Source organism: Equus quagga, chromosome 7, assembly GCF_021613505.1.
Source record: "Equus quagga isolate Etosha38 chromosome 7, UCLA_HA_Equagga_1.0, whole genome shotgun sequence".
NCBI classification, from domain to species: Eukaryota; Metazoa; Chordata; class Mammalia; order Perissodactyla; family Equidae; genus Equus; species Equus quagga.
The window spans coordinates 133,537,912-133,550,911 of record NC_060273.1 but is presented as its reverse complement, the minus strand read 5'-3'; the positions used below and the strand labels follow the sequence as shown (position 1 = coordinate 133,550,911).

Genomic DNA, 13,000 nt, shown 5'->3' with positions numbered 1-13,000 from the left:
CCAGTCAGGCCATCCCCCTCTCCCCCCCCCGCCGCCCCGGGACTTGGTGCGGTCCGGCAGCATGGCCGCCGCGTGGAGGCCGTGCTCCGGGCTGTTGCGGGCGCTGCGCAGCCCGGTGCGTCCCGGGGCGGGGGACTCGGGCCTCGCCTGCTCCGGCTGCCCCCTCGGAGGTACCGGGCGGGCCGGGAATGAGAGGGTGGGACAAGGAGCTCGGGCCTCAGCGGCCTCGCCCCGGGCGCTCGCGGGCTCTGCCCTCTGGACGCGGCGGTCCGCGGGGCCCGGGGTCGTGGACACCCGTGCACCTGGGAAGCAGAGGACGGAGCGCGGGGCTCGACCTGGGCCGCGGGGTCCCTGGAGACCCCTTCCCGGTGCACCGCTCTGCGGGAGTCGAGTCCGGCTCCGCAGGACCCGGGGCAGGTGTCCTCCTTAAGAAATTAGCCTAACGTTTTCATGACAGTGCTTGTGCATGGTAGTAAAACACCCTGCACGTGCGGGCCTCACTCACTCTGATGCACTTTACAGACATTAATTCCTTTTCTCCGCACCACACCGATGAGAGGTACTCTTTTCTTTTCTGCAGAGGGGAAAACTGCAAGATGAAGATTTGCCCAAGGTCACAGGGCGCCGGGAGAGGAGGGGGCTGAACCCGGGCGACCACAGTTGAGCCCCGTGTAACCACTCCTCTGGACGCCCTCCGTAAAGAAGGGGCAGTTTTTCTTGTCTCCTTGTTACTGGGGTACACAGAGCCCTTTTAGTGCACGATTCTTTGGCCAAGCTCCACTCCGTGCACAGCAAGCATCCTAAAGAAATGGTGATGTTCCCCAAACTCCTCTCCCAAATCGTGGTCGGTGATTTCTGATGGATCGTGAGGATTCCTAGAGTCCACCTCTGAGAGGCCAGGACTCCTCGTTTCACAGAAGGTGAAACTGGGAGTTCCAGGGGTCACACCACACCTTTTTCATTCCACTGGATGCTTCTACCTAGATAAACCAAAACTAGATATGCCTGCTTTGCATTTCAACAGTAGCCTTTAGTTGTTTTCCTCAATTCCCTTAGCCGAATGATGCATGTGTGTCTTTCAGATCCCAGCTTCCTGTCAGCCCATCTTCATACACAGTTAACCACCAGCTCCTTGCACACACACAGAACTTGTCTTGCTGAGGATTTGCGTTCTCTGGTAGTTTGCAGATGCTTTTCCCGCCAGGAGGACTGTCACATTTGTACCCGTCTAGATGGATTGTTTATACTAGATGAAGATAAAGTCAGTTATTAGAGGCAGTCAAGCTGTATTCATGTTATTTGCTAAGTATAAAACAGTCAAATGATTTTTTTTCTTTCTTTGATTTTTAGCTAAAAGATATCTGCTTACAGATAGTGTTGTGAAATTAAAAGAATTTCAGCATAAGAAGGTGGCTATTGCATATAATCTTCCCGGCACCAAAGGTAATTGAATCTATTTTGTTAATTCTTTCATTGATCTGTCATTCAGGTTTCCTGTCTTCATCCCCATTCGGTCTCTCCTTCGAGGACCTTGTCTCAGGAAAAATTGAGATGATTTATTCCTAGTCTATCCTTTCACACAGTTTCATCTCACTCTCTGCTACTCACAGAGTGTACTGCTCTGTTCTTACCCTTCTCCCAGCATCCCAGAGAAATACTAAACTACTGCCGCAACTGGTCCTCTCTGAATCCATGCTACTCAAAGTAGGGTTCACGGATCAGCAGCAACTGGGAGGTTGATAAAGATGCCAGATCTCAGGCCCCAGGTGATTCTGATGCACAGTAAAGTCTGAGAAGAGCTGCTCCAGATGCCTGGCTTTCAAACTTTTTGATGCGACCCTCAGGAAAAAATACATTTTACATTGCGTCTCCAGTACACACATACATAACTATATAGAAATGAAATGAAACAGAACAGTGCTATGCGTGCTGATACATTTTCATGTTTTCTCCTCTGTGCTGGAAAAGTCAGTAGGCTCAAACAAAGATTTCTTTAAAAAATTAGCAAAGTATTGATAATTTTTAAGGCAGAGTGATGGGCACATGGGAGGTCATTATACTGTTCTCATTGCTTTTGGGTATGTTTGAAAACTTTTATTATAAAAAGCTAACAACACACCACCACCAGCCTAGGTCCTATTCCCTTTCAGCATCTGGACAATCTTGTTGCGTTCATTCCCTCTCTCCAGCACATGTGTTTTTCCTGGTTCTTCCCCCTCCTTTACAAGCACAGCAAGAGTGTCCTCTCTTTTAATAACTCTTGTTTGTCTCTGTTGGCTTTTCACTGTCCTTCCTCTCGGTGTTGGATGAGCGCCTGGCTGAAATGTCTTGCTTCCGCTCACTCACAGCCCAGCCCTCCAGAGCAGTCTTCCCCACTGCTCTGCTACCCATACTGTTGCGTCGTACCACCTATGGGGCAAGAAGAGAAATCTCAGGAGTGGGGCTGTTGTTGTTAGTGCTGTGGACTCAATCTGACTTCTAACGACCCTGTGTCCGGCAGAGCAGAGCCCTGCCTGGTCTTTCTGCGCCATCCCCTCACCGGAAGGTGCTCCGTCAGACAATTCCCTGCTGCTGTTCACGGGGTTTTCATGGCCAATCTTTTTGGAAGTGGGTGGCCAGGTCCTCCTTCCTAGTTTCTGTACTCTGGAAGCTTCACTGATGCCTGTCTGCTATGGGTGACCCTGCTGGTATTTGAAATCCCGGTGGCATAGCTTTCAGCATCACAGCAACATGCAGCCACCACAGTGTGACAGCCGACAGGTGGGTGGTGTGGCTCCCTGACTGAGAAACAAACCCGGCCACAACTAGTTGTAAGAGCGCCGATCTTAACCACTAGACCCCCAAGAGTGGGGGAGACTGTATTAATCTCCAGTTTAGTCGACTCAATCTAGATTTTCCTTCTGCCTCAGGTCTGTTGAGCTCTGTGAAGTTGGCAGAGTTAGGGCTCCATATCATTGTGTAGTTGTTATTTCTAATTGTCGTAGTCTTTTTAAGGCTGTGACAGTTGTGCGTATGTTCTGAAGGCAGTGAATATAATGAGTGTCAGTGGACTCCATGTCACATTGGTATTTATGAAATCCCGTCAACGTTTCATCATTATGAGAACCCACAGTGGTACTGGTTGTACACCACGTCATGTGCAAACTCACCCCCCGGCCTGCTCGGTCTGCCATCGTGGACCTTACCCTGTCTGTAATGCGGTTTCTTATGAATCTGCTCGCAGTTCTGCTCTCACCACCTTTTTCCCGGAATTCTGTGCTGTTCCTTGTGCTGATTCCCACACCCAGAGAATAGAGCGAGTGCCCACCGCTCTTCTCAGTTTCTCCAGCCCTGTCCAGTCCCTTCCTTCCTCTAGTACCGCTCCGCGTCCGCCGCCCTGATTGCTCTCTCCTACAGTCAGTCACGTGGCACGTGCTTCACCATTGTTTTCACTTAGCTCTGTGGAAATATATCTTGTCTTGTCAAGTAGACATCGAAGCGCTTTCAGGACAGGGACCATACCTTGGCCCTCCTTGTGTCTCACACTGGAAGGATATGAATAAATGATAAGCCCTTAAATCTTGACTAATTTGTTTTAAAATACAGATTATGTCTGTTGAAATTTTGGATTCTTAAGGTTTATTAAGAAGCGTTAGGAAGGACAAGGTGTAAATTTAGCCCATCGAAATCTTTTAGATTGGAAATTCTTTATAAATATTTAATAGAATAAATCCTCTTAAATCTGACATGTGACAGAGTGAATGAGAATGAGAGCAGTGTGGTCTGTGACTTACTGGCGGTCGCTGTCTGCTCGGCCTGTGCTGCGTTATCTTAGGATGACCCCAGGAGGTTGGTCTCTTGATCCCCACTGTACGCGTGAGGCGTCATGTCTCACAGACAGGGGTCTCCACAGCATGCAAGTGGCAGAGCCCAGATTTCAGCCCAGGTCCTTCCATCTCTACAACCTTCAGCCATGGTGTGGTTCTGCAGATAAAGATCGGAGCATGCGCTGCCTTCGCTCAGACCTGGGGGGGCCTTCTTTTCTCTTAAATCGAGAGCAGTGTCTGCCTCAGCTTCCTGATCTTGTGTTTTTAGTGTATATTATACCACTCCTTTCAACAGAATTTCTTCAAAGCTCTGAGCCTTGGAGCAAATCCTGTAGACTTTTCCTGGCAGCTTCTGATACTGAGAACAGCCTGCCTTCTGGAAAGCAGATGCTTGCTGGTGCCTGCCTTGCGTCTCACCCCGATTCTGGCGAGAATACAGTCCCTTCCTGACGCCAGGAAGCAGGGTTTCCTCCCGGTGTTTGACTGTCGCCACAGTTGGTCAGACACAAAGACCCAGGATGGAGATGGACTGATCACCTTGAGGTGATGCTGTTCCTGAAGGAGCGTGTGCTGCTGTCTAGAGGACTGAGTTTTGCCCCCGTGCATTCTGTAGTGCTGTGGTGTGCTTCTAACAGCCGCGTAGAGAGACCAAGAGGAGTGAAGAGAGGTGAAGTCGAGTCAGTGAGAGACGTGCACTGTTCCCGAATCCTGTGAGTTAACTGCGTGGGTAAACCATCTTCAGTCCACTCCTTCCTTCTGGTTTTCCTGCTGGGTGCCCTGCCCCTGGATGGCTTGGGTATCTTGGTTACGTTTTCTTTCTTTATTTTTCCCATGTGTCACCTTAGATCCAGTTCTGTGGGCTAAGCCTCTGGGACATTAGTTCTCGAACTTGAGTGTGTGTAAAGATCACCCAGGTAGTCAAAATGCATTTTCTTCTGCTCCCGCTCCCAGAAATTCTATATCAAAAGGTGTTGAGTGGGGGCTGGGCCTGTGCCCCTCTGACGCAGATGCTGTGCGTCCTGCCCCCTCTCCCACCCTCTGGTCTGGAGGAGACCAGCCAGTGATGGGAGCTGCCTGGCCAGGAGCCCCTCTTGGGACCCCTGTGTGGTGTGCCAGGTCCTGTCTTGCCTGGAGCTCAGACTCTGGCAGCCCCAGTCAGCCTGAGTGGTGGCCTCCACACTGTGCTTTCTTCCAGAATCCTATCTGAGAGACTTGCAAGAGAAGTTGACCCAGAACAAGCTCATCTTGAAGGAGGAGTTGAGAACTCTGCTTCATTTATGCAATTCCCGGGACGATGTGGAGCTGGCTAAAAATGTCATTTACAGGTGAGGCATTTCCCTAGAGTTCTGTTAGCTGTCCTCTCTTCTCACTCTGTTCCTTTTTCCGAGCATCGTATCCACTTCCAGGATGTCAGCTGTCACCTGTACACTGATGACTTCTGAATCTCCTGTTCAGATGCCTGCCCTGATCTCCAGACATTTATGTCCGTTCACTGAGCAGACACTGGGTTCCTGCCACGTGCCAGGTGCCGAGGATGAAAAGGAGATATTTGTCCCCCAAGAACTCACCAGCCTGTTCACTAACTCCGCTTCCATGTCCCATAGGGCTTCACACTCAGCTTGCACAAGTTCTTCCTGTGTTTTCTGTCACATTGGCCAGTCGCTCAGGACAGACGCCTGGGAGCCTCTTGCCCCTGACTTCATTTGCTCTCCTCTCTGACGGTTGAGAAACCCATCTGCATCCTCTTCCCTGGTGTCGCGTCTCCAGCCCCGTTACCAGTCTTAGTTCAGGCCTCAGTGTCTCTCGCTGGGCTCCTCGTGTCCTCCCTCCAGGCTTGTGCCTGTTGTGTACCCTCGTCTCTGATCCCTGGTGGGAGTGTCCCGTGTCAGAAGGAACTCAGGTAGACTCTTAGTCTGCTCTTAGGGAACCAGCAAAGGTTCTCCGGGAGAGTGTGACACCACACCAGCAGGCTGAATTTCTGAAGTTAAGTTCGTTGCTCCTTTTTACCATTCTTCAAAGACCCATTTCTGTACATGGACCTGCATTTACGTTGAATGTTTATGTATAGACACTGGAAGAATGTATACCAAAAGTTACCCGTGGTTCTCTGGGAATTATACATTGTATTTTTTTTTGTCTAAATATGTACTTTTCTGATTTCTCAAACTTGTCTTTATTGGACATTATCAATTTTATAATGTGAAAAAATAATGTTATTTTTAAAAAGGAAGAGAAAAAAAATCACACAAAATTCGTTGAAAATACGAAAAACACCAAAAAAACGGAAGAAATATATCACAAATTCTGCTGTTACCGTTGTCTCTTGCTGTGTAACAAACCGCACTAGAACTTAAGACCACCACCATTTGTTGTTCCTCACACTTCTGTGGGTCAGGAATTGTGGCCCATCTCAGCTGGCCAGTTCTTTGTTGCTGTTGGCTGAAGGCTCACCTGCAGTCTGCTGGTGGCTGGGCTGGGCGGTCCGAGCAGGCTGTGCTTGCGTTTCTGATGCCTCAGTGCCCCTCCGTGTGGCCCCCTCTCCATGTGGTGGTTCATGAGTCTGGGAGCTGCACTAGCCCACAGCACAGGTAGAAGCAGCAGGCGCCATGGGGCCCCCAGAACTGGAATAGCTTCACCTCTGGTGCATTCTCTCAGCGAGCGCAGGTTACCCAGCCAGCCCAGATTCAAGGGGAGGGAAGGGATGCCACCGCTGCATGGATGGAGCAGCACGCACATCCAGAAAGGAGAGGAGTTGATGGCGCTGTCTTTGGGGCCGATCTACCACCTCAAAGAAACCACTGTTAATATTTTCATATGTTTTCACACTGATTTTTTTCACACACAGATTTTGTGATTTCAGTAGGGTTTATTTTACATGTTGTAATTTTTACTGTATATAGAGTGATATTTTCTTGTTTTCTAAATTAGTATAGCATAAATGTTTTTTTCTTGTTAACATACACTTAGGAATCATATTTTAATGGCTATACAAGATTCCATTGTGTTTTAGGTATTTTAATTAACTGTGCCCCTATTGTTGAATATCTAAATTGTTTCTAATTTTTCCCCAGTATAAATAATGCCATGATGAGTGACTCTATGCGTAAAACTTATTCTTTATTTCCTGTTAGGGATGAGAGGGTGTGAACCATCCAAAGCTTGTCCGTACAGAGTGCCAGATTATCTTCCCAAGGGTTGCACCAATTTACGGCCACACTGTCAGCAAACCCAGCTCTGCTCCTTCCGTTTCACTAAGTTGAGTCACTTGAGACCCTGTGGCTGTTTTATTCTCAATCTTTTTGGTACCCAAAGCCGTGAAATGTTTACAAAAGTAACAAAACAGGATAAAATTCTGAACACTCTTTCCAGTCTTATTTTTTATCATAAACATTCAGAGTATGAGTCACAGTTCCATTATTGATGCTGATGACTCTGCCCAGTTGCTCTCCTTTCCCTTGACGCGCGGGCAGCTGGACAAGTGGGAAGATGGCGGGTCCACGGCCTCACCAGCCTGTCCTCCCCTCCTGAGACGCGCGCCCGCGCTGGGGAAGAGGAGCAGTGAGCTGCAACAGAAGCTCTTCGTTGAGCCAAAACGAAGAGCGGCTTATTCCCCTCAAGCCCCTGACCACGTGCTGTGGTTTGGTTTGTAGGGGGATTTCAGACCCTCTGACCTGAGCGTTTCTTGTCAAGAAGGTGACACATTATCTCTGACTTCTTAGCACTTGTATTGGTGTGAATGTCATTTAAACTGGGAAAGCTTTTGTTTTGTCTTTAATCTGGTGCAAGTTTCTCATAAGACTATTTACTGAAATATATTGATTTTATTTATTTATTTATTTTTTTAAGATTGGCACCGGAGCTAACAACTGTTGCCAATCTTCTTTTTTTTTTTCTGCTTTTTCTCCCCCAATCCCCTCAGTACATAGTTGCATATTTTAGTTGTGGGTCCTTCTAGTTGTGGTCTGATGAGCGGTGCCATCCCCCCACCCCTTTCCTCCGTTCCCCTCCAGCTAGGGTCCATGTGAAGAGACAGTGCCACTCCCGTGGGCTGACAGATGCCAGAGCCCTGCTGTGCCTGACAGTGCCTCACATTCAGTCCTGGGGGTTCTTGTTAAATTGAGAAGATGATTGCCATGTACATTTTTTCCTCTTTTATTTCACAGGGTATGTGGGCTTCCAACAAACCCTGTTCGTTTATTTATAATTCTGCCTTCCAGGATTCCTGATATCCTCAGTTCTGCACTTCCCCTCCAGACCTGGAGAGGGCCTCGTTGTGGTGTCCCCAACACCTAGGAGAGCACATGCCCTGGTCTGTCTGTCCTTTCCCATGTCCTGCTGTTTGGCTCACTGAATTGTTTCGGTTGCCAGGTACCACGCGGAGAACAGAAATGTCACCTTGGGGGAGTATAAGTTTGGACCGCTCTTCATGAGGTTGTGCTACGAGCTGGATCTTGAGGAGTCTGCAGTGGAGCTCGTCCAAGACCAGGTTGCTGTCCTGATTGCTCTCCGTGCTGCTGAGGGTGGGCGTTTGGGGATGTCAGGACAGGCAGCTCCCTCCACATGTTGTCAGAGACCGTGAGTGAATGAGCTCTCCTTGCGTTTCTAAGGCATCCTTGGAGAAGCGCCTCTGGAGGAGTAGGTTTCTGTACAGGGCGTGGGGCGGTTGTGGAGGATGGGGAGGCATGGTTTCTCGGGGACTGACAGCCTCTCTTTGGAGGAGCTTTCGTGGGGTGGTTAGGACAGGCTGCTGTTCTGTCTTTAACATCCCTCACCTGCGTTTCTCTCCTGTTTTTGTATTTTTACTTCTGGTTGAAGGCTACATTGTAAACTGCTTTTCCATTTTCACAACACTTTGACTGGGGCCGGCCCCATGGCTGAATGGTTAAGTTCGAGCATTCTACTTCAGTGGCCTGGGGTTCGTCGGTTCAGATCCTGGGTGTGGACCTACACACCGCTCATCAAGCCGTGCTGTGGTGGCATCCCACATAGAAGAACTAGAGTGACCGCAACTAGGATAAACAACTATGTGCTGGGGCTTTGGGGAGAAAAAAAAAAGAGGAAGATTGGCAACAGATGTTAGCTCAGGACCAATCTTCCTCACCAAAAAACAAAAACTTTCACATATTCTGATTTTATTTTCCTGAAGACAGAAACAACAGTGATTATTTTTGTAGTTATCTGTTGAATACTCACTGTGTCTTCAGCATTGCTCCGGCACCGTACAAGCTCCATTTCATTTGTTTCCCACAATAGCCCCGGGGAGGTGGACACTATCATCATTTCCATTTTACAGAGAGGAAACCAGGACGCAGAGACATTGTAAATTCATCAGTGGGCAGAAACAGCTGTTAGATTTGCGGCCTGGGCTGGCCACCAGGGACAGTCTGCTAGTTTTAGGAACCTCCATAACTAAGTTGTCCTTCCGCCTCTTACTGTTTCCATATGAAGTGCGCCGTCCGTGGTGGAGTGGTTAACCCCCGGCTGGCCCCTCTTTTAAGGACACTTATGCATTAGAAGGATGCCGTAATTTAGAAGGCAGAGGAAGATGGTTTCCGAACAGTACGGGTTAGTTTGAGACTATTTTCCTAAAAGAAGAAATGTACACGCATATTCACATTTTAGTCTGCTCTATGTGTGTTAAAGACCTGGAAGGACAGGCACTAAGCTACTGTTTGTCTTTAGGGGGCAGAATTATAGGAAATTCTCACTTTTTACTTTACACATTTTTCTATTGTTGGTTTTATATTAAGCATTTGCTAACGTTGTGATTAAAAGAAAATGAAAGTTTTACTATAATAAGTCATAGCTGTGAGTCTAATGATAAAAAACAAACAAATGAAAAGAAAGGAAAAGAACGTAAAGTTCTGATGTTTTTTTGACCTACCTGTGTATGAATCATTCGTGCATGAGCAGGTTCCTGGGGAGCAGGATAAACTGAATTGGAGTCACGTGACCTGGAGCCTGGTCCTGCTTCCACCCTCACACGTTGGGGCCCCAGAGCCTGTAGTCCTGCCAGGATGGGAGCCTTGGGCCACGCGGATCTGTACCGTGGCTGGTTCAGACTTTACATGTGCTGCGCACGTGAAATACATGATGGGTTTTGAATACTTGGAAGAGAAAAAAGAATGTAAAGCACCTTAGTAATTTTGTATTGATTACATGATGAAATTATATTTTGGATTTAGTAGATTAAATAACATATTATTAAAACTGATTTCATGAATTTCTTTTACTTTTTTTTTCCTTTTTCTCCCCAAAGCCCCCCAGTACATAGTTGTAAATTCTTCGTTGTGGGTCCTTCTAGTTGTGGCATGTGGGATGCTGCCTCAGCGTGGTTTGATGAGCAGTGCCATGTCCGCGCCCAGGATTCGAACCAACGAAACACTGGGCCGCCTGCAGCGGAGCGCGCGAACTTAACCACTCGGCTACGGGGCCAGCCCCTCTTTTACTTTTTTTAATGAGGCTGCTTGAAAAGAATCACATATGTAGCTTGCACTTCTGGCTTGCAGTATCTTCCTATGCACAGGGCTGGGCTGGTGGTTTCCCATCACACGTAGACCAGAACTCAGACCCCAAGCGTGCCCCAGGGGGCCTTGGTGTTCTCTCATGTCCTGCCCTTCTCCCCGCTTGCTGCCCTCTGGACCTGCTTGTTCTTCCTGGACATGCCAAGCCCTCAGCCCAGTCTGTGCCCTCATCATCGAGGCTTTCTCCTTTACTGCACTGAGGGCCAGTCTTCTCAGAGAGCCTTCCCTGACCCTCTTCCAGCATCTTCTCTGTCCCTTTATCCTGTTTCATTGTTCTTCATAGCCCTTATTGATACTTGCGGTTGTATTTTTTCACTTGTTCGTTGTCTCCGCTGGCAGAGCTGGCGCTCCACTAGCTTGTAAGCCCCCAGAGCTCCAGGCGGGTGTGCGTTATCTTCCTCATTCCTGTTCTCAGCCAGAGAGCAGGGCCTGCATAGAGGGCTCTCAGGAAAGAGCACGCTGGAGCAAGGTGGACAAGGTGTTTGTGCAGCGCATGTCACGTTTTCATGGCGTTAGGAATGCTGAGAAAAGTGTTGAGAGCTACTGTTTTAGTGAATTATTTCGGAAAGTGAATAATCAGCTTTGTCTTATTCGTTTGTCAAAAGAGGATCTTAGTTGTGTGAGGCTGTCCTGCCTTCGTCCTCAAGCGTACTTAGAGCTGCTGTTTCATGTTAACGTGCTGCCACCCTGGTTCCAGGACCACTGCCGGCAGGGGTAATGGGCCTGTTTCTTCTCTCCTAAGCATGAAGCAGCCACATTTCATGAAGACGCCCTTTGCTGTGTTTCTGCAACCCAGTGACCTCTCGCCTCTTGTTCAGTGTGCCCATTGCTGAAGGCGCGACAGCTGGGAGAGGGGGCAGCATTTGGACTTGTTTTGAAAAATAAATCTTTGGTATATCAGAGATTTATTAGAGAATTCAGGAGGCCACATGAATAAAGTATTCACAAAAATAAGTCCTGGACAGATAAGATGCAGTATAATGATAAATACCCCCTTAATAGTTTTAACTTTTAACCCACTGTATTGTTTTCCTTCATTAGCATTTACGAGGTTTCTTCTCAGACTGCACGTCATTCAACCTTTTGATGGATATGTTATTTATCAAAGGCAAATATAAAAGTAAGTATTGCAGTTTATGTATGCTGAAAGATTCTGCTGTCTTTGTTGGTATAGCAATTAGGAAAAACAATGGACCAAGCAAATAGGATCCTTATATTCCTGAGGAGCAGCCAAATTATGGAGACTTCATTCTTTCAGTGTGAAAATACTATCGCATCGCATGTCATGCCTTAAAGTAAACACCCCAGATGGTACTTATGCTGAAAATAGAATGTTTTAAAATATTCGTTCTTCCTGTATGACCTGATAATTTATTTTGAAATTTAGTTAATTGCTAAATGACTTTGACAGATAGCTTTTATTGTGCTGAAATGCAGTTTTCAGTAGATGGTGCTGAACGGATTAGAACTCTGGGGGTCCGTAGTGGAGGACCCTAAACTCACTTGAACACACTTAACACCGCTGCCCCGCGCCTCACTTTGGCAGGTGCACTGGAAGTGTTGATTGAGATGAAAAACCAGGACGTGAAGTTCAGCAGAGACACCTACGTCCTTGCTTTTGCTGTTTGCTACAAACTGGTAAGACTTCTTCCCTTAACTTTCAGAGCGTTGTGGATAAGGTTTGAGGGAGGATTTATTTTTTCTCTCCAGATAAAGTTGAGTTCCTATGAAGTGTGTTTTCCATCTGGTGCAGATATTTCCATTTTAAACGTGTTCGTTTTTAGAAGACTCAAGTTAGCCATGTGAGACAGTTCTACCGTGGGAAAACCAGTTTTGTCATCTTCCAGCAGTCTCTGGCAGTTGCGTAGACAGTGAGAATGAGAAACAGTGGGCTGGGTTGAGCTCTGCCTTAGAGTCGTCTTGCCACCGGGCTCGTGCTGGGCTCCGCTTGACCAGCCTGCATGGCGGTCCTCTCCCTTGGGAGTCTTCCCATCCTCGTTAGTGGACTGCAGGCTGCTTCATCATCCTCTGAATTTCTCTGCTTGCTAAGTGGGAAGCGACGTCCCTCCTCCAGTGTCTCCTGACAGTGCTCCATTCGTGTCACCCGCAAGCACTCCCAACACTGCCTGGTGCTGTGCTAAGAGAGGCACGTGCCATCCTCGCCTCGAGAGGGCAGGTCCTCGTAGGCCAGCGCCCGACAGAGCCTGGCACACAGCTGACCTTTAGTAAATGTATGTGACGTTAATGGGAGCTCTTTGAGGACAGAGAGCACAACTTAAAAGTCCCTGTGTCGTTTCTGTACCAAGATACTTTCTTGCACATAGAAACTGTTTCTTCATTATTTGTTGAATGAATGAATGATAACTGAATATGCAGCGACCAAGGTTCCATGCATTACTGTAGTCATTCACACCGTTTAAACTTTGGAAACTTCATAAAACCTTTGTGTGCTGAAAATGAAAGAATGCCAAGCAAGCTAGAAGAACATGGGCCATCCAAAAACTTCCCTAAAAAGTATAGCAATGCCAATTTTCCAAAGCACTAGAGGCAGGTGGCTTACAGTCGAAAGAAAACCAACCCAGAAGTTGAGAAACTCGGAATCTGGTCTCAACTTGACCAGTAGCTGGCTTTGGGGTGGTCACTCACCTCACTGGTGAGGTGAAGGAGTTG

At 47.8% G+C, this 13,000-nt stretch overlaps 1 protein-coding gene across 1 annotated transcript in view; it reads left to right on the top strand.

Moving 5' to 3' along the window:
- The first annotated feature begins 42 nt into the window (after nt 1–42).
- Nucleotides 43–13,000, top strand: part of PTCD2 (pentatricopeptide repeat domain 2) — a 30,081-nt gene continuing 17,123 nt past the window's right edge. Inside the window, exons 1-6 of the mRNA XM_046667178.1 lie at nt 43–170; nt 1,351–1,443; nt 5,002–5,131; nt 8,175–8,292; nt 11,372–11,450; nt 11,877–11,968. Coding sequence (XP_046523134.1) covers nt 62–170; nt 1,351–1,443; nt 5,002–5,131; nt 8,175–8,292; nt 11,372–11,450; nt 11,877–11,968 — 621 coding nt within the window. The 5' untranslated portion in view covers nt 43–61. The remainder of the gene's footprint in view (nt 171–1,350; nt 1,444–5,001; nt 5,132–8,174; nt 8,293–11,371; nt 11,451–11,876; nt 11,969–13,000) is intronic.